Source organism: Piliocolobus tephrosceles, chromosome 14 (assembly GCF_002776525.5).
Source record: "Piliocolobus tephrosceles isolate RC106 chromosome 14, ASM277652v3, whole genome shotgun sequence".
NCBI classification, from domain to species: Eukaryota; Metazoa; Chordata; class Mammalia; order Primates; family Cercopithecidae; genus Piliocolobus; species Piliocolobus tephrosceles.
Window position 1 is genome coordinate 53328679 of NC_045447.1, and position 25833 is coordinate 53354511.

Genomic DNA, 25833 nt, shown 5'->3' on the forward strand with positions numbered 1-25833 from the left:
GTTTGTCTTCATGTGTTGTCTCTTAACTTATTTGAAATATAAACACATCCACATAATGCAAAGATTTGAAAAGGATACAGTGAGAGTAAGTCTCTCCTTTGCCATTCCTTGTTCTTTCTTCCTATAGGCAATCACAGTAAACCAGTTCTTGGGTATCCTCCCAGAGGTATTCTGTACATTTACATATATATGTATATATTTTCTTCTCACACAAATGGTAGCATATTATACAAACTATTCTGTACCTTTTACCATTTATTTCTTCCATTTAATGATGTCTTTCTCTGGACTTTGTCCTACCCAGTACATATACTTAGGCCTATTTACTATTCCATTGTTTGGTACAGCAGAACATAAACAGCCTCTTATTAGACATTTAAACATTTTATTAGTGGCCATTTAAAGTTTTTTACTGGCCACATGTGGTGGCTCACGCTTGTAATCCCAGCACTTTGAGAGGCCGAGGTGGGTGGATCACTTGAAGTCAGGAGTTTGAGACCAGCCTGGCCAACATGGTGAAATCCCGTCTCTACTGAAAGTACAAAAATTAACCGGTCATAGTGGTATGCACCTGTAATCCCAGCTACTCGGGTGGCTGAGGCAGGAGAATTACTGGAACCTGGGAGGCGCAGGTTGCCGTGAGCTGAGGTCGCGCCACTGCACTCCAGCTTGGGCGACAGAGCAAGACTCTATCTCTAAATAAATAAATAAATAAATAAATAAATAAATAAATAAATAAATAAATAAAATTAAAGTTATTTACTGTCTTTTGTTAGTACTATGAAACCTTCGTAGGCCTCAATTTTCTCATCTGGAAAATAGAATCCTACCTCACAGGGTTGTTATGATGATTAAATGAGAAAATGATTGAAAGTCTTTAGAATTAGTACTTGCCCACATGGTAAGCATTGGAAAAAAAATGGTACTGTATTTGTTTTGGAATTTTTGCTTGGAATCTGTAACAATGACTATTCTACTTAATACCGATGAGTACTGGGGATTTCCCTCCATTCCTCTTATGCTACACAAACCTAAAGAAACCAATAAATTTGTTGTTTTTTGTTTGTTTGTTTGTTTGTTTGTTTGTTTGAGACAGTTTCTCTCATTGCCCAGGCTGGAGTACAATGGCGCGATCTTGGCTCACCACAACCTCTGCCTCCCGGGTTCAAGTGATTCTCCTGCCTCAGCCTCCTGAGTAGCTGGGATTACAGGCATGTGCCACCATGCCTGGCTAATTTTGTATTTTTAGTAGAGACGGGGTTTCTCCATGTTGGTCAGGCTGGTCTCAAACTCCTGACCTCAGGTGATCTGCCCGCCTCGGCCTCCCGAAGTGCTGGGATTACAGGCGTGAGCCACTGTCCCCAGCCAAATTTCTTATGATTTTTAATCTTTACTGTTGCTTAAAAAATTCATTGGTATTTGTCAATTTTTTTCATTTATTACAAAAATCATTTAGGAGAAAACATATATTTGGAATGTATAAAAGGATTTTTCTCACAATTGAGATCAATTTGTTATATTGACATTATTTTCTATAAATTCAGTTCTCTTAGACACATATGAAGAGCTGACTGCTTTGGGTTGGTAAAGGATCATAAATTGGTTATCTAGACACCACTTAATGTTCTCGTATCCTTTGTAAATTGCTATTAGGCTATATAATATGTAGAATGTTTGACATAACATAATAAGTTTATTCAAAGTAACAGTTTTTCAAAAAATCTTTACAGAAAGTATTACTAATCACTGGCAATATTGTGACCTAAAATGCTAGATAGCATTCCACATTTTAAAACCTGCATGTTTGCACCTTTAAATGTCCATACAAAGTGATCTAACGCTGATTTTTGAAATTGGAAAGGACATTAAAACAGTAATATAGGGATAGAGCAAAGAGAAGATACTATACTGACCTCTTTGATTCCCTTTAGTCACTTTAAAATAAAACAGAGCCCCCTATTTAGGAAATCGCCTATTCACAAAATCTTAGAGTCGCAGGGTGGGGGACAGTTTATATACAATGAAGCCTTAGAGAATCACGGGTCAGAAAAAGCACTGGGGTGTGGTAACGGATCCTTTGATTTATATTATTTGAGCAGAGGAAACGGAGATAAGGTTTCCTTCAGCGGGTGTAGGATTAAATGTTGCTGTCTGAGGAAGGGGCTTGATGAGAGACACAACAGAGATGTGAGTTGATTTATTTGCCATTATTTTACATTTGAACAAGAAATTTATACCCACCACCCACATTTAGAAATATAGGAGTTCATATGTGTGGTTGATCTTTATTAAGTTCCACAGATCTCCCCAGTGTATTACTCTGATTTTTAAAAATTCATTGAACTGTAAGAAAGGATGGGCAGTGGATAGCTTGTGGAAGTAAAATAAAGTAAGTTGGACTGATGTTGGTTTCAGAACTTAAATCTCAGTCATAAGTATAGGGCTCTCGTGATTCTAGGCCAAGCTTGTAAATTAAGCTGCTTTAAAGGAGTGTTGGAGATAGGAGAAGTGAATTAGAAATATAAAAACAGAGCTGGGTGAGGTGGCTCATACCTGTAATCTCAGCACTTTGGGAGGCCAAGGAGTTCAAGAACAGCTTGGGCAACAGGGCAAAATACCACCTTTACTTAAAAAATTAGCCGGGCATGGTGGTGCACATCTAGCCACTTGGGAGGCTGAGGTAGGAAGATTTCTTGAGCACAGGAAGTCAAGGCTACAATGAGCTGTGATCACTGCACTCCATCCTCCTGGAAGACGGGGCAACAACTTGTCTCAAAAAAGAAAACAGGCTTTTTTTGTTTGTTTGTTTTTCTTTAATTTAAACGGAAAGGAGCACAAAGATAATTGCAAAAATCATAACCCAAACTGGTTTTGGCAATGTGTTCCCACCCTCTCCCCGTTCCTCTTTTTCCAGTTGTTTATAAAAGTCTTCCTTAAAGGGTTTGATAGAAATATTTGAATGTCATTTAAGTATAAATTGGAATTGCTTTAGTTTTCCTGATTCTGGCACCTAGTATGTCTCACCAGCTGAGAGGGGACAAAATTTTTATTTTCTTAACTAGAAATAAAAAGACATGTGCACATAATTTTCTTACAATTTAAGACATTTCCTTTTTGTAAATATCTTGCCTTTTATGCCATTTATTGGAGATCTTTAAATTGTATTAGAGAATTTTATATTTTAGTCATAAATACATCTTGTAAAAATTGCTAGTGTAGATTTTGAATTTTCGAACTATTGAAAACTTTCTGGGAATTTTTTTTTTTTCCTGTTTCTTCAGGTAATACTGACAGCATCTAACTTCACTTTTCTGCCACAGGGTGGTGTACAACACTTACTGTCTGAAATTCTGTTTGGTGACTTCAACAGCCTAATAGAACCCAACTTAAAATAGAATGTTGTAGAAGTTCACTTTGGGCACTAAAATAAATTGTTGTATGAGAGAAGATAGTCCTTATAGAGGGGTCCAATTTTTATTTAAAGGAGCTCTAAGGGGCTTTCATAGGGAAGGAAGGCAGTTATATTGAGTTATTAAAACATTTGGAAACACTTTCAGACTTATTACAAAGTTGCAAGAATAAGAATAGTACAAGAAATATCCATATACCCTTTATCAGGATTTACTTATTGATCTTCTATCCCATTTGCATACTAACTTTTTATATATGTATATTTTTTAATGAAACATTGGAAGCTAAGTTATATACATCATGACACTTTTCTCTATATGTTACATTGTTTTTCCAAGGGAGAGATACTCTATTATGTAACTGTAACACAGTATCAACTTGAGTAAATTTAACATTGATACAATACTTTTATCCAGTTCCCCATCAGTATTTCAGTGTGTCTTTTGACTCAGTAATGACCTTCATAACAATTTCCCAGCAGTTCAGCAGTCTCAGGTCAGTTATAACATTTAATTGTCTTGGCTCTTTAGCAACCCTTGAACCTGGAATAGATCCACAGCCTTTGTGTTTTGTAATAATGACATTCAACTTTCCTTAACAGAACATTACTTATTTCCATTTTGAGTTTGGTGATTCTTCATAATACAGGTTTATATATTCTCAGCTAGAATATTATATAAATGATACATCTTCCTTAGAATATTACATATATCCATCCTCCTCTTACTGGTGATGTTACATTATATTTTGAAGTCTTTTTTTTTTTTTTTTTTTTTTTGTAAATTTAGATGTGTATGTTTAGAAGAATAATTAAATGCAATTCTAGGGTGTGAAAAGCAAACATTTTTCTCTCAAGAAACGTACTTAGACTAATGCTCCCAGTAGGTAGAATCTAATTTGACTGGAAGGTTTGAGGTAGCATGTTTTAACTTTAAGCCTTGCAAAGCTCTTAATGTAGTATACTGGCATTTAATCTGTCCCTGGATTTCCAAGGAAAATTGTTGATACCCTCCTTGGGACCTGCCAGTCATTCTGGTGAACGAATAAAATCTGAGTAGGTGACGTTGGAGAGAAGTGTAAAACACTGAGATATCCCAATTATACATTTCTGATGTCATAATTAACAGCAAAGCCAAATAATTTTGTATTCTCTGAGTTTGGGCTTTATTAGTGCAGTTTTAATACAAAACAAACATATAAGTGCCAGAGGTGCTGACTGTAAAGAATATTGTAAACTTCTCAAAGAAATGATCACAAGTCTTTTTTAATCCTTTGGTTATTTGACGGATTTGTTACTGTTAATGAATAGACACAATGTTGCGAATAGGAAGATTTCCTAAATATTGCTGGTATGTTATCCTTAGGATGTGTATAAAAATTCTCAGAAGGTGATAGAGATGCCTATTTTGAAGAAAATGGTCGCATAGCTCATTTGAATATTTATAATTTCTTTACCTTTTTGCTGAAAAGTATATTAACATGGTATAATGCTAAGAAAGCACATTATTCTGCAGCTGTATTCCAGAACATAGTGAATTGAAACTTTTTTACATGATCTTACATTTAATCCTTTTACTTTGATTACATATGTGTATTACATATAAAATATGTATTTTCCACATACTGTAGACATCAAAGCATTTGAGGTATGAAATTAAATGAATATAAAGTAATTTGAATGCCAAAATGCTCATTAAATTTAACAATTGAACTTGAAAAATTATTGGATACTGCTGTGAGTTGTGATTCCTCCTATCAGCTACCCTACAGAGTATTGGAAGGGAGAAAAAATTACTTCCATGTTCCTTTCAGCTTTGCCCCTTGATTTTACAAAGAAGTGTACTGCTTAAATTGCTAGTAGTTTGTAGCTGCTGCTTCTGACACTTGAATACATGTTTCTGAGTTTCCAGAGAACACTGAATAATACCCTGGGAGCTTAGAAGAATTTAGCCTGTCTTCCCTAGTGCCTAACTTAATTCTGGGAACCTGGGTAGTAAATATTATGTGATTGAATATAGTTTTAAAAGTTGATCTTATTTTCATTTCCCAGGCAAGACATCTGTATAGATTCTGCTTCATCCATGAGAGAGAATAAGCAACCTGAAGGTTTGGAATTAAAACAAGGTATGAATCAAGTACTTGATTATTATATAAAATTTACCTGAAGAATAGAATCAGTTTACCAATAATAAATTTTCAGTGTCTAACTCACCCCATTTTACAGATAGAGGAAGAGAGCAATTTATTTGGTCAAAAATAAGAAGTGTAAAGAATATATCCTTTACTTCATGATTCTTTTAGCTACTGGAGTGACTATATTTTGTGATGTATAGTTACAGAAGCCACCAGAAAATGTTTTATCATCTTGAATAGTTTTATTTCAGTAATTTATTTTATTTTATTTTATTTATTTTTGAGATGGAGTCTCGCCCTGTCACCCAGGCTGGAGTGCAGTGGCACGATCTCCGCTCACTGCAAGCTCCACCTCCCGGGTTCACGCCATTCTCTTGCCTCAGCCTCCCAAGTAGCTGGGACTACAGGTGCCCACCACCACGCCCAGCTAATGTTTTGTATTTTTAGTAGAGATGGGATTTCACCATCTTAGCCAGGATGGTCTAGATCTCCTGACCTTGTGATCCACCCGCCTCGGCCTCCCAAAGTGCTGGGATTACAGGTGTGAGCCACCGCACCCGTCCTATTTCAGTAATTTATATATCATCAGCTACAAGACATTGGAGATACGTTAACTGGGTAGCTTTGGGTTGTATATGGAAAAAAAAAAAAACAGTAAGTTTTATAGAATAACTTTTTTCCCCCGAGGTATTTTGTCTTTGTTTACTTACTTTCTTCCTTATTTATTGCTTTCTTTAAATCAGTTTTTGTCATTACCAGCTAGCAGAAATAAAGTGGTAATTTTAATTTATTCAAGCCAAGTACATTAATAGGGCTAATCTTTTAAACGCCTTTTTTGCTTCTTTTTTATCTTTAGTAGGAAGAATTGAAAGTAAAATAAGTTTTTATTAGTTACTCAAATGCCAGCTCACATTTGTTTCTGATAAAATTAATTCAGAGCAGTAAAAATTTATTGCAGCCAAGAAGATTAGGTTATCTATCATGTAATCACCTAATCTTTGATGGCTTAGAATAGTTTCTCTAAAATAGGAGTTATATGAATTTATTTGGTAGAGAAAAACAAGTTGCTATTTAGGCAGAATTTTTTTAAAAACTGGTCTTTTATTAATGCTTAATTTAAAAAGTGGAAAAAAAGGTTAGATAATGAATTTAGTGATTTGTTCAATTTATAGAGAGAGAGCAAAATCTAGATTTTCTGTAATTCTGATTTATTTACTGTAGGATTTATGAATATTTCTGATTGTTCAGAAAATTCCCACTGCTTTTCAAAAGTCCTATTGTGATAACCTCATATATAGCCAGACAAAATTACATCTTTGTACTCTGACTTCTGAGCACCCCCATAAACTCAGATTCATAATTTAATTGACATTTATTTGTCATATATAAATACATGCTAAACACGTATTATTTTATATAATATAATCATAATCATATTACCTTACACCTCATGTATAATTAGGTTACATCTCATGTATCATTAGACAACACTGCTACTGTTTCTTCTTTGTTTCTGCTCTTTGTATCAAATGAACAGGCAGTGTAGAGGATATGCTATTAGATCATCTGAGGAGAAGAGAATGTTCTATAAAGGATAAGAAAAGCTAGTGGAGACCACAGATTAGCCAATGCTACCTTATAAGAGAAGATGTTTTTCTTTTCCCATGTTCACACACTCAGAGTTCTTTAGAACTCCCTTCCTAGTGTTAACAGCCTGATTTGCTGTGATTTCTTATGAGAACTTCAGTCATGTGAAAAACCAGTCATGAAGGTGCAGAAAGGGAGAGAAGAAGACCTCTGACGAGCCAGATTTCAAAAACCCAGGCCTTTTATGCTTAGGAGCCCGCACCACACTCAGGTCCTCATTGTGGTATGAGACATTAAGAACACACTGATGGCATCAAGCAGAGTTGAGAAGACGTAAGATCAAAGTGTAGCAGTACATTGTATAATACAGTTCATGCTCATGTTGTGACTAAATCTATAGGAAATAGTTAAATTAAGTTTTAACCTTTTTTTTTTTTTTTTAAACAGAGTCTCGCTCTGTTGCCCAGGCTGGAGTGCAGTGGCACAATCTCGGCCCACTGCAAGCTCTGCCTCCTGGGTTCACGCCATTCTCATGCCTCAGCCTCCCGAGTAGCTGGGACTACAGGCGCCCGCCACCACACCCAGCTAATTTTTTTTTTTTTTTTTTTTGTATTTTTAGTAGAGATGGGGTGTCACTGTGTTGGTCAGGATGGTCTCAATCTCCTGACCTCGTGATTCGCCCACCTCTGCCTCCCAAAGTGCTGGGATTGCAGGCGTGAGCCACTGCGCCTGGCCAGTTTTAACCTTTTTAAAAAAAGCAGGGAATTAAAATCTTTTGGAAGAGTATCTACAAAATGATGAAAATATAAAATGTTTTATTTAATAATGGATAAACATAAGTTACTTAGAATATTTATTTATGGAGAACATCTTCCAGATAATATAGCTGAAATCTGAACTAGATAGTAACTTGAAGTTACCAAACAAGCTGAGAGGTGTATCAAGAAATAAACATCCTGATAGGCTCAATAAAGATTATTCCCTTTTTTCTAATGCACTAATATTTTCTATTTGTAATGTGCATAACCTGCAACATCTAATATCTCTAACTTTTCTTGCATAGCTAGCTATTTTTGTTCACAGTGAGCTCAACAAAAGCAGAATATAAGCTCCTTGTGAATGCATTGTCATTTTAATGGCTTGACCAATTGAGAAAATTCACTGAAGCTTATTTAGTACGAAAGTAACCTTTTGTTCAGTAGACCAAAATATAAAGCAGCATTGAATTTTCTTTTTGCTCTTTCAGAATAAAATAAATCATATTGTGACCTATTAATGGTATATAAGTTATTTAAATTACGTTATCAGTAGAGCATTTAAAATACTGAAGTATTACTTGAATAATACACAAGTATTAATTATGCATTAAGTTGAAATTGGCATTTTCTTGTCTAGTGCTGGTTTCATTTGTCTTTGTTGCTAGAAAATATTTTTGAAACCAGCAGTGCTGAAGATGAGTATCAGATTGTACACTGACTTCTACTGCACTCTAATAATGGACTAATAAAAGGAACTACCTTTACAATGAGAATGTTATTTAAATGTAAATATAATCTGTTGGTTCAATGATTGGAACTGTAGTAAAACAGAAATTCTTCTGTTAGAAATTCTTTCTTTCTCTCTTTCTTTTTATTTTTTTGCTCTGTCGCCTAGGCTGGAGTGCAGTGGTGTGATTTCAGCTTGCTATAACCTCCACCTCCCGGGTTCAAGCAATTCTCTTGCTTCAGCCTCCCAAGTAGCTGGGATTATGGGTGCCCACTACCATGCCTGGCTAATTTTTGTATTTTTAGTAGAGATGGGGTTTCACCATGTTGGCCAGGCTGGTCCCGAACTTCCTACCTCAGGTGATCCACCCACCTTGGCCTTCCAATGTGCTGGGATTACAGGCATGAGCCACCGTACCCGGCCAGAAATTATTTCTTAAATAATTTCAGTCAGAATACAGTTGTATAAGAAACATCAGTTATAGTTTTTACTCCTTAGCACAGCTATAGCACGTGTGTAGGTACACGTGTGCATGCACATGTACCTGTGCAAGCTCACATGTGCAAGTTTGAGATCTTATGTTAATTTCCTGGAGGATTTCAGAGATTGCTGCTTTTCAAATAATGGTGGCTTATATAAATTTTCTGAATTGGTCAGTTGTGCTGTAGTTGAAAACTTTGTTGAAGGTATTTCATTTGTAGAAAATACTTTAAAAATATCAAGTATCTGCTAATGTTAAGTTTACTGCAGACATTCAGCAGTGGTAAAATATTGGTCTGTATTTAAATTGTTGCTTTAAAGTTTGCAATTGGAGAAGTAGGTCGTTTTGTGAACTGTTTTACTTTGTAAATTCAAAAATTCAGTTCTTATGGTTTGTATTTTTTTCTTGGAAGTTTTCATGAGAGAAATTTTAAAACTATACATGAGAAATAGCTTTGTTAAGTTAGATTGAAGAGTTGAGATTTATAGTTGTTGCTGTAAAATATTTGAAGTACCATTAAATGGAAGCGTGATTGGATTTTTTCTATATGGCCTTTGGAGAAAAAAAAATAGAACCAGTAGATAGTATTATCATTAGACAAAATTTTTTGGTCTAACGCAGTGGACTGCCTTCAAAGATGTTTCTGATGCTGAAGATGTTTGGACACAGGCCACATATATAGCCATGTGGTGGTGCTGTTGTAGAGGATTCAAGCAATGGTTGGCTGTTTGGCCTTGGTCTTCAAGTTCGTTTCTAGCTGTCAGGTTTGGTTAAGACCAGGCCTTGTGCATTGTTTGTGCTTAGGAAGAATGGTTAATAACTGTTTTCCTAAATTGTTTAATGGAAGCAATGTGAAATATCCCCTTTTTTTTTTGTTATCTCTACATTTTTTATTCTATTGGAAGAAAAGAAAATATGTTTGATTTAGTCTTTGATCTGTTTAATGGTTCCTTAAAATATATTCATTTGAATACAGTCATTAAAATAAATAATATAGTTAAATGGTGTATAAAATGATCAAAGTCAATGAAGATATTTACATCTTATTTTGAATATTTGTACATTAACTGTCTCATGTGAGAATCTTTTCCTTAAAGACACGCAAGCACAAAATATACACACAGAGTTTTGCTTCAAATAGGTTCAAATCCTACCCTTCCCCCTTTTAAAAAAAATTATTGGCCAGGCTCATGCCCACAATCCCAGCATTTTAGGAGGCCGCAGAGGGAGAATCGCTTCAACCCAGTAAGGAGGCCGAAGCTGCAGTAAGCCATGATTGCACCACAAAGATTTCAGTATTTTGAGAGAAATGTTTTAAGTACTCATTTTACACATTCTGTCCTGTGATGTATATCATAGGATCTTAGACATACTCCTAAGGCATCTACTTTGGAGGTCACATAGTGTAAACCTTCAATCATTATTGGGACACTGGGTTCTTTTTAGTCATTACGCTCTTACTCAGTTCATTAGGGAAAGCACCTCTTTACCAAAGTGCTCCTACCAAAGGAAAGACAGTAAATACTAGGCTTGAATCCAGATTTGGTTACCAGTTTCAGAACTCTACACACAGCACATCATAGTCTATGATTTAATTTACAGTTTTGGCTGCCACATCGTATAGCTGATACGTGATGAACTTACACTTTATTTTTTATTAAAAGGCTTTTTTTTGGTAGCAGCTTTAGGTTTATAGAAAAAGTGAGCAGGAAGTACAGAGAGTTCCTATATACCCGCTTACCAACTCTTCCCCAAGTGAACCAATTTGTACATTATTATTAACCAAGTCCGTAATTTATGATTAGGGCTTACCCTTTGTGTTGTACACTCTATGGGTTTTGATAATTTTATAATGACATCAATCCACTATTACAATATACAGAATATTTTCACTGCCTTAAAAATCTTCTGTGTTCTACCTGTTTAACCTGCCCTCTCTCTCTCCCCCAACCCTTGACAGCCACTGATCGTTTTACAGTCCCTATAGTTTTGCTTTTCCTGGAATCTCTGTAGTTTTGAATCATACAGTGTGTAGCCTTTTCAGGTTGGTTTCTGTCACTCAGTATTTGAAGTTTCTCCATGTATTTGTGTGGCTTGATAGCACATTTTGTTTTATTGCTGAATATTTTCCATTGCATGAATGTACAGCAGTTTATCCATTCACCCATGACATCTTGGTTGCTTCCAAGTTTTGGCAATTATGAATAAAATAGTGTGCAGGTTAGGTTTTTGTGTGGACATAACTTTGCAACCCATTTGGATAAATATCAAGTTTAGTTTTGTAAGAAATTGCTTAACTGTATTCCAAAGTGTACCATTTTGCATTCCCACTGATGATGAATGAGAGTTCCTATTGCTCCACATTCTCATCAGCATTTGGTAGTTTCAGTGTTTTTGATTTTGGTCATTCTAATAGGCGTATAAGTAATCTCTTGTTTTCTTTTGCAATTCCCTAATGATATATGATGTTGAACATCTTTCATTCACCTAATTGCCATTTTATGTATTTGGTGAGTTGCCTTTTCAGATCATTTGTGCATTTTAAAAACTGGGTTGTTTTCGTATTGTTGTTTTAAGAGCTCGCTATGTATTTTGGATACCTGTGCTTTGTCACATATGTTTTACAAATGTTTTCTCTGAATCTGTAGCTTGTCTTTTTGTTCTCTTACTAGTTATTCATATGTAATACACAGACTCTAGGTGTATGTTTGGTGCATACTATATTTATTCAGGTGAGACTTTGTAAATATATCATTTAAGGGACGCACAAGAAGAAGATACATTCGTCTGAACCCAGCATCGTAGTTTGTGAAGCTTCTGTGGTTATTTTGAATCTGTTAGGTTCTGGAAAATAGTATAGAATGTTTTAAGTGCATAGGTTTTGGAAACTTACTTGGGTTTGATTTTGTTTTGCTACTTTAGCTATGTGAACCCCGGGCAAGTTATTTAAACTCTCTGTTCCTCAGCTTCCTCATTTATAAAATAAGGATAGTAAATATGAGTGCCTGTTTCATTATGTAGGTGTAAGGATTAAATGAATTAATACACACAAAATGCTTTAGAGCAGTGCTTAGTACATATTAAGTGCTCAAAAGGATCAGCCCTTGTAATTATTTCTGTTATTGTTGTCTGTCTCATCACTTCAGTATCAACCTGGCAGTTTCTAATTGGTAAAAGGGTCTCTATATATTGAATCATAATATGCCTTTATGTAACTTGTATTCATTGGTTTCTCCATGCCCTTTGGTTTGAAGAAAATGAGTTTAATACATCTTCTAAATAATAGCTCTTAAAATTTTGAAGTTCACCCCTTCATCCAACAAACTTACTCTTTTGTTCTAGGCACTAAGGATGGAAAGATAAATATGTCCTGATCTGGAGAGAACTTGTCTAGTAAAGGAAAACAGATATGTAAATAAATGTTTTCATATCCACCTGTATCTGAACCTATATACTCCCCTTATCTCCTGTTAAAATGGATGAACTGTTTGTGCTGCCAAAACCAGCCCCTCTGTTTGAGTCCTGATCCTGCTACCTTTTGGTACCTGCAAATACTTCATTTCTCCACCTAATTAATGTCCCCCTCTGTGGTGAATTACTGCCAGCAGCCATTTCACTCGTCATTGCTCAGTTCTCATCTTGGCCCATCAGCGGCATATGACAGCATTGGTTATTTTCTCTTTCTTGACACTGGCTTTCCTGGCTTTTTCTGACTTCTAAAGGATGAGTGCCCCAGGACTGACTTTTTTCTACCCTGTCTAACTGATGATCTTATGTAGTTTCAAGACTGGCAGCTACTAATTTATTTCTACAATTCTGACTTCTAACACTAGTGTATCCAGTTTACTTATTAAATGTCCAGTGAGCATCTTAAAGTTTATGTGTACCTGAATAAATTCTAGATCCCTCTCTGACTCTCTACCCACCCAAAAAACAAGAAACATAAAAACTACAATACCTTGCTGCTTCTACCATCTGTCCCCATCTTAATAAATAGCAGTTACGTTCTTCTCAGTGTCCAGGCCAAGAACCTTGGAATCATTCTTCAGTCCTTTCCTTCATCTCCATCCTGATCCCCCTGTTTCTATCCATGCTCATGGGAGTCTCTTTCACACAGCAGTCTGATTATTTTGTAATGGTCATGTCAATGTTCTTATCAAAGCCTTCTAATAGCTTCCCACCTCTACACAAAATCCATAGTCCATCTTTCCTTTGGCCAGTACAGCCTTAACATGATGTGCCCTGTTACTCTCTGCCATGCTGTCTCTGCTCCTGCCTCATTGCTTTCTTCTAGCACTGCAAACACTCTTGTGTCAGGGGCTTTGCTTTTGCTGTTCCTTCTGCCTGCGTGCTTCCTCCTCACATAACCATATGGGTCTTCCATGCATCATTTAGATTCCTGATCAAATGTTACCTGATCTGTCTAAACTAGTTGATACTAATTTTTTTTCCCCCCAGAGCTCATAAACCTTCTAATAAACCTAGAATTTCACTGGGAATTGATGTCAGGTTTACTGTACTACAGTCTTACAGAAGTCACCTTTTGAAAACCAGGACTGTGTTGATCTAACACATGTCTAGTTCACAGCCTATCAGTTGTGACTGCAAGTGTTAATACCTCTGTTCCAATATATCAAATCTGAGATCTAAACTTATTTACACCAGTAGTGCACTCTTATTTATGTCAAACTACTGTTTTTAAGATTATGTCATATCTATGAAGCCTTCCCTTCCCTAACCTGCTTCTGCTCACCTCCCCTCTTCTCTCAATACCCTTTTTTTGGTTTGTTTTTGAGACAGAGCCTCTCTCTGTCAGCCACGCTGGAGTGCAGTGGTGTGATCTCAGCTCACTGCAACCTCCGCCTCCCGGGTTCAAGCAATTCTCCTGCCTCCTTCTCCTGAGTAGTTGGAATTACAGGTACACACCACCACGCCCAGCTAATTTTTGTATTTTTAATAGAGACGGGGTTTCACCATGTTGGCTTGGCTGGTCTCAAACTCCTGACCTCAAGTGATCCATCTCTCTTGGCCTCCCAAAGTGCTGGATTACGGGCATGAGCCCTGGGAGACTGAGATGGGAGGATTGCTTCAGCCCAGGAAGCAGAGGTTGCAGTGAGCCATGATTGCGCCACTGCACTCCAGCTTGGGTGACAGAGTGAGACCCTGTCTCAAAAAAAAATTTAATTTAAAAATAATTTTACATTATCTAAATTAAGAATCAAGTCTCTAGTGTCTCTTTCTGAGCTTATATTTAAACAAGCAAAAGCAATGCCACAAGAAACATGGTAGTTTGTGAAGTAGACAGTGAGTTCGAGCACACTTTCCTAGGATGGGTAGATTGTGGAGCACTGAGATGTTACTAACAGAAAGTATTTGAGTGTGATGCCCTTTAGAATGAGTATAAGTTTCAAGAAATCTCAAGGGGGAAAAATTGCTTGCTTCCAAACTCCAGTGCTTGGAAATTGAGACAACTATTCTGCCTTCATTTTTCCCTTTTAGGTATTTTCATTTTTGATATCAAACTTCTATTCTTTCAGAACCCTGTTTAATCAGTGGTAGGAGAAATGATAAATGCTATTTTAAACAATTTTTTATTTACTTTCAGTTTACTCAACAAAAGATTATAGTCAGGACTTGCTTATGTCAGCCTGTTACTGTGCCCTAATGTAAGACCAAAAATATCCACTTATCTGATCCATTGTAAAAGACAAGCAGGGAGTCTGTATTGTGCTTTTTGTCCTAGAATGGTGATGTCTTCAGAGACAATAATTTTGGATACTGCCTTTTTTAATATATTCCCACTTGTGCATTTTATTCTGTCAGGCTCACATACCTCTGTACTGAGCTTACATCTAGCATTTTACTTGTGCCCATTTTTGGAGTTTCCTCTTCTGTTAATATCACCTAGTAGATTTTACCCATTCTTAAAGACCTGTCTCATGTCATGTATTTATGAATGTCTCCCTGATTTTTGCCTGTTGCCTTGTATACTCTGAAATTCTGTTATATTTTATATTGCATAATTTGGTATGTGAAAATATAATGCCATACATTAAGCAAAATGTGAAGGCAAAACCTGTGTCTTAATCATGCCACAAATATTTTGTCACTCTGACATTTTGCAAGACCTACTTCTGAGGCCTTTACAGCACCATCATGGCATGTGTAAAAGGTACTTAGTGAATATTTATTTGATTCTTGGAATAATCTCTGAAGGGGATAGTTAATGGATTTGTGAGTCTTAAAAGTCAAGTTTACAGACTGGTGGATATTCATGTTATTTGGAAGTTCAGTGACGGTTCAACAGAATACTAGACAGGTTTTCTCTACTAAATCATTTGCATTTTTTCTTTGTCTTTAGAAATCAGTTATGCCACGATTAAATTTTATAAATGATGGTCAACCTAATCCACTTAAATCTAAATCAGTGGTTTAATACACTACACAGAAAAAAAAAACCAAAACCAAGTTCTCCATAACACAGTGTTGCTGAATGCCTTCATAGGTTTCATCTGTCCATTATAACTGCATCATAGATGCCAAAACTTTTTATACATCTGAAATAATTTAGTATATGTTAAGTGACTTGTACAATAGAACATGGCAAATGATTGGAAGAGCTTTATACTTCAAGTCTTTTCAGTATTTCTTAATTTTCATCATTCCAGTAGAGTCAGTAACTCATTTTTTAAAGCATCATCTGCAAACTTATTAATACATTTCCAAAGATAATTTACTCTCATCTTTTGTATTCGGGAATTACAGGGTTTTCCCTATCAATCATGATCCTCAAATAGAAGAGGTAAAACTTGTACATTCTTTCTAAAGAATTAACTTCATCCCCAAATAACTCATTCAGAGATCTCAGAATTTTGGGGAGTAGTCATGTTCTGTCTCTCCAATCCCCACTCTGCCCACATACGTGTGTGTGTGTGTGTGAGAGAGAGAGTTTTCAGGAAGAAGTGAGGTAAATTATTTCTACTCCTTCAAATAAAGTATAGTCAGTAGTAAGAAATATAACAGGTAATGTGATACCTATTTCAATAAAGCATTAACATAAGTTTTCACAAAGTTTTGTTCAAAAATTATTTTACTAGCTGGGCACGGTGGCTCACGCCTGTAACCCCAGCACTTTGGGAGGCCGAGGCAGGCGGATCACGAGGTCAGAGATCAAGACCATCCTGGCTAACACGGTGAAACCTCGTCGCTACTAAAAATGCAAAAAATTAGCCGGTGTGTTGGCGGGCGCCTGTAGTCCCAGCTACATTGGGAGGCTGAGACAGGAGAATGGCGTGAACCTGGGAGGCGGAGCTTGTGGTGAGCCGAGATCACGCCACTGCACTCCAGCCTGGGTGACAGAGCGAGACTCCATCTCAAAAAAAAAATTGTTTTACTATTAGAAGTAATCATATAACATGGTTTGTGGTAAAATGTCAAAAAGATGTTTGTGAACTAAAGAGGTGTTTGGGTTCTACAAAGGCACTGCTAGTACCTTAAACCTACTTAATTTAAGCTTTTAAAAAAATACCTAAAGGAAAAAAAGGAAATAAAAACAGTTTTGATGTATGCATGATGTTAAACTAACATTATTGAAATTCACCAAGAAAAATAAAAGACAGTTGGGTCTGAGGTAAAATATAAAAAATGCAATTAAAAATAATAAGAATAAAAATTCATACTATTAACTAGAGACATAATAATCAAAGTGGCACAGGAAAGAGAGCAAGTAAAAACTTAGATCTAAGTTACTGATGTTATAGAGCAGCAAAAAAAAAGTTAACTAAAGTTAACTTTAAACAATACACAAAGAAACAAGAAGATATGATACATTCCTTACATTGACTGTGCTCCTTCACTAAGATGGATAACCCCTGAAATACCACATACCATTTAGGGCGCTTGAGAGAAAAACAGTACAAATGAAGAAATGGAGCAAATAGCTTATGAGAAAGGAGTAAAGTAGTTTAAGAGCTTGGCTAGGCAATAGTTATAGGAAGACAAAGACGTAAGAGATTTCTCAGGAAAAAAAAGGGCCTTATCATGCATTCAGTCCCTTATGGTTGACCCTCTGGCTAGCTACTCACCAATGTACTTTTGTTGTATTACACTGTCGTCTAGCCTGTATACTTTCACTGTTTCTCTTTTGTTTCCTGCTAACTTCAGTCCTACCAACTTGATTCATATCTCAAACTCCGCACCAAGTACTAAAGATTTTTAAAATAAACTAATCCATCTAAACTTCGTGTCTAGACAGCAAAATGAGTCAATCACTACTCAGATTCATCGCTGACACATAAATAAATGGAATAATTTTTCAGAGGAATATATGTTTATGTTATTCAGTGAGGCATAGTTGTGAATATGGGATAAAACCATAAAGGCAAAATATTTGGCAGCTAAATAGAACAGCCAACATTCTGTAAACATTGTATTAGCAAGGAGAAAAAATAAACAATGTAAGACCCAATCACTCTAAAAGTAATAGACTCCTAATGTAAATAAAAAGGAGTGTGCCACATAATATAAAAAACTAAAATGTAGTACCACTGTTTTTATTATCATCTATGACAAACCTCAATGCATGAGAGCTGTGGGATTCTCTAAATTAGATAAAAGAAAATACTGTGTGGCATAAGTTTGCTTTCTGTTAAAATAAAAGTTTTAAATAGAATATCCAATGAAAGTAAACAAACATATAAGAGATTTTTTTTTTTTCTTTTTGAGACAGAGTCTCACTCTGTTGCCCAGGCTGGAGTGCAGTGGTGCAATCTTGGCTCCCTGCAAGCTCCACCTCCTGGGTTCACGCCATTCTCCTGCCTCAGCCTCCCAAGTAGCTGGTACTACAGGCGCCCGCCCCCACTCCCAGCTAATTGTTTTTGTATTTGTTAGTAGAGACGGGGTTTCACTGTATTAGCCAGAATGGTCTCAATCTCCTGACCTCGTGATCTGCACATCTCAGCCTCCCAAAGTGCTGGGATTACAGGCGTGAGCCACTGCGTCTGGCCACATATAAGAACTATTAATCACATCACAAACATTTTGAGGTATAAAAATAAAGGGAACTTTTAAATTATGCTAACGTATTTAAACCTTGATAGGACTTACGAAGATTCTAGTTGATAATAATTCAGCTTATCAGAAACAGTTCTTATGCATAAGGTGAAAGTATATCTAGTGTTTTGAGTGATATGCTTGTGAAACCTCTTGATAGTGAATTATTAAATTAAGCCAAGACAAACTGTAGAACATGGATTATTTAGATACTGGTAGGAATTTCTGCTAAAGACAGCAAATTGAACATACGTATCTACTTCCCATCCCTACCAAGAACCCACTGAAGTGATGGAAGAGAGATATTTAAAATAATAACATAAGTTGTAAATTAACTGATGGCAGAACTAACAGCAGTCCTTCCAAAGTAAACCACAAAATGGGGAATAAAGGAAAAAAAAAATCAACAGATTTAGCTAAATGTTAATATTTCTGAGAAAAAAATGCCACAAATAAATTTATAAGACAGGAAAACTGCAAAAAAATAGCAAATTTGTTTTTAAAAAGGGCAAATATAAGAATATATAGAATCTAGGTATTGTTAAGAAACAAAAGCATGGGCAAAGGGTAGAAACAAGTCAGATATTTCACAAAACTGGAAATACGGAAGGCAATACACATGTGGAAAAGAATGCTCAACCTAATTTCTAATCAGATAAATGTAAATTAAAACAAAATATTACTTTTTACTTACTAGTAAAAATGAAGATTTTTATCTGTCTATAAAAAAAGCTAGTACATTGCTAAGGTGAAAAATAAAATGACCAAGTTATATTGTTAAGTCAAAAAAGTAAGACAAAGAGTGATAATTATGTTTTTGTTAAAATAAGTACTCTAAATTATTAACAGCGATTACTTCTGGGAAGGGGAATAAAAGAAGAAGAAAAATCAGCCAGGCGCAGTGGCTCAATCCTGTAATCCTAGCACTTTGGGAGGCCGAGGAGGGCAGATCACCTGAGGTCGGGAGTTTGAGACCAGTCTGACCCACATGGAGAAACCCCGTCTCTACGAAAAATAGAAAATTAGCCAAGCGTGGTGGTGCATGCCTGTAATCCCAGCTACTCAGGAGGCTGAGGCAAGATAATTGCTTGAACCTGGAAGGTAGAAGTTGTGGTGAGCCGAAATTGCACCATTGCACTCCAGCCTGGGCAACAGGAGCAAGCCTCTGTCTCAAAAAAAAAAAAAAGAAGAAAAATTAATTTTCCCATTTTGCTCTGTTAACATGTATTTCTTCAACCTTTTAGAAGAATGAACTGTAAAAAGCATTAAAAGAAAAAATGAATTTATAGTATAACAAAAAAAGTAAAGTAAAGTATAGTAAAGACAAGAAATGTTATGGTTTTCACAAAATTTAAGTAGACAGTATCAAAGTGACAAAATAAAGGAAAATCACAACCAAAGACACCATAGATACGTGTAACTCTTTTTTTTTTTTTTTTTTTTTGAGACAGAGTCTTGCTCTGTCACCCAGGCTGGAGTGCAGTGGCACAATCTTGTCTCACTGCAATCTCTGCCTCCTGGGTTCAGGCAGTTCTCTGCCTCAGCCTCCTGAGTAGCTGGGATTACAGGCACCTGCCAGCACGCTCTGCTAATTTTTGTATTTTTAGTAGAGATGGGGTTTCACGATCTTGGCCAGGCGAGTCTTGAACTCCTGACCTTGTGATCCACCTGCCTCGGCCTCCCAAAGTGCTGGGATTACAGACATGAGCCACCGTGCCTGGCCGATAAGTGTAACTCTTTCTTAGAGAGTCTTGGAAGCGAGGAAGAATTGGCTGTGTAACAAACAACATGGCAATTAAAATTAAATTCATTTTGAATAATTAAGCCAACTGAACTCCTCCTCCTTTCCCTATATCCAAGCACTCTACTCTGAGAGGCCTACCCCTCATCCACTTTACATCAGAAAAAAAGATCTGTTAGAGAAATAAACAACTGCTGAAAAAAACCAAACCAGCTACCAGAAACACATAGCTAAAACAAATGAAGGACCAAGATAAACAAAAGAAATAAAATCCAGGGATCAGAAGATAATCTTTTGAAGAAAGGGGAAGAAGACAGTCCATTTAATATCCTTATTAGAGAGACTAATGTGGACACTGCAGCCATAAAACAGGGTGCAATGAAAACAAGCCAGAGACCAAGAATTGTTAGAATTTAAAAATACAGATATCGGCCAGGCGTGGTGGCTCACACCTGTAATCCCAGCACTTTGGGAGGCCAAGGCAGGTGGATCACGAGGTCAGGAGTTCGAGACCAGCCTGACCAACATGGGGAAATCCTGTCTCTATTAAAAATACAAAAAGTAACCAAGTGTGGTGGTGCGCACCTGTAATCCCAGCTACTCAGGAGACTGAGGCAGGAGAATCGCTTGAACCCTGGAGGTGGAGGTTGCAGTGAGCAGAGATTGCACCACTGCCTTCCAACCTGGGTGACCGAAAAAGCAAATATTCAGCATTTGCTGGGAGATAATGTTAAGGACATATCTCAAAATCCAGGAAAAAATATTTTTAAATGTGCAATAAAAGTTAAGAGATGAAGATGAACAACTCATGAAGTCCAACATGAACTGAGTATAATTCAACAAATATTACTGAGCACCTACTGTGTACAAGACACTGTTTTAAGCACCAAGGAAACAGCAGTGAACAACAAAAATCTCTGCCCTACATTAGAGTAGTAGAGAGAGTAAAAATACATAAAAATGTCAGGTGCAATGAAGAAAAATAAAACAAGATAAGAAGATAGTAGTAGGATGACACTTTCACAGAGAGTGATCACCGTGATCTGATAAGGTACCATTTGAGCAGGGACTTGATAAAGTGACAGAGTAAATCAGAAAGCAAGAAAGTAGACAGTGGAAAGGGAAAATAAAAAAATAATCTGGATAAAATCTGATAGAAGGTGAAGAAAGCCTTCACCCTGAAAGGGCTTGCCAAGTGTAGAACATCAAACCTATGACACATCCTGTGAAATAGAATTCAAGGATAAAAAAAAATTCCTGAAAGTTTCCACAGGAAGAAAACTAGATTACAAACAAAAGCATTACAATGGTTAGGTTTAGGGAATCAAGAGTATTCTCATCAGCCACTATAGACAATACCCAATCCCAATGGATACTGACATGATCACAAAAAGAAAAGCAATTATATATTATGTACTGGAAGTATACAACGTCACTTCTAAATATTCTTACCAGAAAATTGAACCTGAGTCTGATCAAGCCTCTGAATCAACTACCAGTTTACTTCTTATCCACCCCCTCATTATATTACTTAGCTCTTCATTCATTATCTCGCAACAACCTCTAGTCTGAAAAACAAGTCACATTTTTCAAAAATTTGTCTTTTAAAATATTTTATACAGCCTATAGTTTCTTATTCAGAATCAGTGACTACACACTCTAAATTTTAGGTAAAGCCTGGTAGACAGTAAAATTAATTTTTTGAGACTGTGAACAACTTAGCACTTCTTTTCTTTTCTTTTCTTTTCTTTTTTTTTTTTTTTTTTTTTTGAGACGAAGTTTCACCCTTGTTGCCTGGGCTGTAGTGCAATGGCACGATCTTGGCTCACCACAACCTCCGCTTCCTGGGTTCAAGTGATTCTCCTGCCTCAACCTCCCGAGTAGCTGGGATTACAGGCATGCGCCACTGCGCCCGGCTAATTTTGTATTTTTAGTAGAGACGGGGTTTCTCCATGTTGGTCAGGATGGTCTCAAACTCCCAACCTCAGGTGATCTGCCCACCTCGGCCTCCCAAAGTGCTGGGATTACAAGCATGAGCCACCACAACCGGCCTTACTTTCTTAAATCTGTTTTAGTCTCAAGTTAGAATACTTGTGTAAAATATTGCTTCTTAAAAGGTTATATTCAATTCTCTGTAGTTTTTTTTTTTTTTTTTTCTATTTGGAAATATTTGTTGCTTTGTGGACATATATAAAATGTTCTTTGCCATCAAATAAAATGATAATCTTTTTTTTGCAAGTTCTATTTATGGACACAAAAATGATTTTTTGTTTTATTTTCCACTTTAATTTTGGAATGGGGGTGGTTTTTGAATTATAAGCATGTAGGAGGATTACTGAAGGTCAGTAAATCATCTGTTATAAAACCGATGGAGTATAATTGTTTATGTCCTTCCTGTACAGTCTGTTACCAGAATTTACCATCTGTCAATCTATGTTTTGTAAAGAAGCTTTCCCTACTGTAAGGAAAGCACTATCAAAGCTTTCTTATAGTAGGGAGAGCTAACATTTTGGGGATCATGACTTTTTTTAAAAAAAATTCAATATTTAAAAGATAAATTAATTGGGGATATAAGTGAGTACTCAAAGTTGCAATGATGCCTGGAATTGAGTTGTATTCAATGCCAAGAACAAGGTGGTGGAGAGCCATAATCTGTTATAGAAGTTTTATAACAAACGCATTTTTTAAAATTATGGTGTACTAACTTTGTTAATTAAAATCCTCGTCATTAAAACACATTTTACCTTGGAAAATGGCCTTAGGCATTCTTCTTTAATTTATTGATTTGGAACACAGTGTTTGAAAAAGCATATGAAAAGATTGGGATAGTTGCAATGCACATGTTGTACTGCTTGCTGATGATACTTTTTCTTTTTTGTAGTTTATAAAGCAAAGTATTTTAAACACTTTCTAGAATGAAATTTTACTACTTGAATAATAAGCCATATTCTATCCAGAGGATTTCCAGTGTCAGCTTTCATTTTGTAGTGCAGAAGCTTTACTGTGATATAAAATGTTATGACATTTTAATTAGGGAAATAGATTATGGGCACTCCATATGATGGAATACATTTCTTAATGTTCCCATGTTCTAAATTAGAATGAAAAATACATTTGAATTCACATTGCATTAGATCTGCTTTGAAGATTGAGGAGTCAGGGGAAAAGAGAGTGGCATGGGGATCATGGAATGTGTTTGGGACTCCATAGTGGGAGGTGGGATCAAAGCAGTTTTTAAATTATAAACAGTAAGGAAATTTTGACCCATGGTATTTAGGTTAACATGGATCTTTCTCCTTTTTTTGTTACAGGAAAAGGGGAAGATAGTGATGTACTCAGTATAAATGCAGATGCTTATGACAGTGACATAGAAGGCCCATGCAACGAAGAAGCAGCTGCTCCCGAGGCACCAGAAAATACAGTCCAAAGTGAAGCTGGTCAAATAGATGACCTGGAGAAAGACATTGAGAAAAGTGTGAATGAGATTCTAGGACTGGCAGAGTCTAGCCCAAACGAACCCAAAGCAGCCACCCTGGCTGTTCCTCCACCAGAAGATGTTCAACCTTCTGCACAGCAACTGGAGCTGCTAGAACTTGAAATGAGGGCAAGAGCGATTAAGGCCCTAATGAAAGCTGGTGATATAAAAAAGCCAGCGTAGGTATTTAACTTGAGTTTGAATTTTAGGTATTTTTGAACAAAGCCACATCATTTAATTTTGATCTAAAATTTATTTGGGGTCTTATATGTTATTTCTCATGTAACCCTTATTAGGTCAACTTATTTTAGCCCTAAAATACCTGTGGCTGTTTCTTTTTATTTTTTATTTTTTTGACTACTTTTATATTATAAATGTGTGTTAGTGTCTTATGAATTCATGGCAGTATAGCTGAATAGCCTGGATACTTTGTTAGATGAGTATTTAGCTGTGTCTGCAAATCTTAACAGCCATTAGCAAAGAGTCATGGTAGTTTTTTCTTTATTTTTAAATGTTTGGGCACCAAACCTAAAAGCAAAAGATTGACCAAGCATGTTTCTGTTAAGGCCACTTATATTTTACGATATAATATTAAATTATTGCTTTAAATTTGTTAACAATTTGAGAAATTTAGTTTTGCTTATATGCACTTTTTAAATATATACTATTTTGAAGATTCCTTATGTAGATGCAAATTTCCTAGTTAAAACTGAGTAACAGAGATCTGAAATGACTGAGAAAAACTTTTTTATTAAAGGAAGGAATTAATTTAAGGCAATGTTTAACAATGTGGAACTAATTGCCCATGTTTAATTATAGCAGACAAGCCATTCTAACAGGTATTCGGTACCACTGGATGCATTATTCTAGATTTTTTTCTTTAATAAAAATGGAACAAGTTTTCATTTACATTTCAAGCTGTCAGGAAATGGAGAATATTTTATTATCTAGGATTTTATCTGATGTAGTTGCTTAAAGATCTGATGTGCTATAATTTCATGAATCAGAAATAATAAAATGCTGTCATTCTGGATCTGAAGACTTTTGATACTTTTTCAAAAGCAAAATTGATTTCAGGAACCTTTGATAAGTTGTTATAATTAATCTAATTTTGTATAGTTTTTGTAAATAAATTACCATCCTTCCACAATTATGGATGCTTTTATCCCCCCATCACTAATTGCAGTTGTTTGATACCAAAATAAATTTACATAGAGATCCTTAACTTAAAATAAATTAATTTTTTCAAAAAACATAAATCTTGAACTGTTTCTATATTTGATAATGAATACAGTGTATTTTATTTATCAGCCGTGGTCTACTGATACTATATGAAGATTCTCCTTATATATAAAAGTTGCAGGGATTGTATTTTATTAGCTGCTTTAATTATGTTAATGTTAAAGGGTTTTTAAATGGAAATAGAGGACGTTTATGAAACGTTGGAATTGCAGTTACAAATTCTTTTTGTTGTTGTTGTTCCTGAACATGCCTTGGAATAATTCTACCATTTTTTCCCCTCCGTAAATATTTCTAATAAAGCATAGAAGAAGCCTAATGATTTTAGATGCTTCTCTTAGGCTGGTAAACAGATTTGAGTTATGAGTTTCATTGCTATTACTTCAAGACCAAAAGACATTGATATAATTTTTCTATTTCAACTTAAAGTAATAGTTAATATGCTAAAGTAGTACAGAATAAACTTTATTGCTGCTTACTAATTACAAAATACTGTAGATGGCATCTGTATGATTAAACATATAAGAGTAAAAAAGGTCTGAGGCCTTTGTAGATGATTCAAGTCTCCACCTTCATGAAGCATTGTGTGTCTGTTCTACTCTATGCAGAATGGTTTACAGGACATTTGACTGGAGTGGATATGTGTGAGGTAGAATGAACAGAACAAATTAGAGTCTACTTAATTCCCTACCTTGGAAAATCAACTTTTTATCTTCTTCTTTTAAAATGTTGAAATACTTGAGAGCTTTTTGAGAATGAATGGCTTTAGAGAATGGGAATGTTTGCTTTAGAAATACCTAAGTAATGGGAAAATACCACGTATCTATCTGATGCTGCCGTTTAAATAATCAGTTCAGAGGTATTTATTGAATGCCTATAAGGTTCTCAGTCTTACTCAAATCTTAAACCTAGGGGCCAGGTGCGGTGGCTCATGCCTGTAATCCCAGCACTTTGGGAGGCCAAGGTGGGCGGATCATGAGGTCAGGAGATCAAGACCATCCTGGCTAACACGGTGAAACCCCGTCTCCACTAAAAATACAAAAAAGTAATTAGCCGAGTGTGGTGGCGGGCACCTGTAGTCCCAGCTACTCGAGAGGCTGAGGCAGGGGAATGGTGTGAACCCGGGAGATGAGCTTGCAGTGAGCCGAGATCATGCCACTGCTCTCCAGCCTGGGTGACAGAGTGAGACTCTGTCTCAAAAAAAAAAAAAACAAAACAAAACCTAGAGAT

General features: G+C 36.0%; 1 protein-coding gene across 2 annotated transcripts in view; it reads left to right on the forward strand.

Moving 5' to 3' along the window:
* CAAP1 (caspase activity and apoptosis inhibitor 1) overlaps positions 1–25182 on the forward strand; it is a 52542-nt gene extending 27360 nt beyond the window's left edge. For both annotated transcript variants that reach the window (XM_023203884.1, XM_023203883.1), the window contains exons 5-6: positions 5462–5535; positions 23201–25182. In XM_023203884.1, the coding sequence (XP_023059652.1) occupies positions 5462–5535; positions 23201–23547 (421 nt within the window). In that variant the 3' untranslated portion in view covers positions 23548–25182. The remainder of the gene's footprint in view (positions 1–5461; positions 5536–23200) is intronic.
* Positions 25183–25833: the final 651 nt, after the last annotated feature.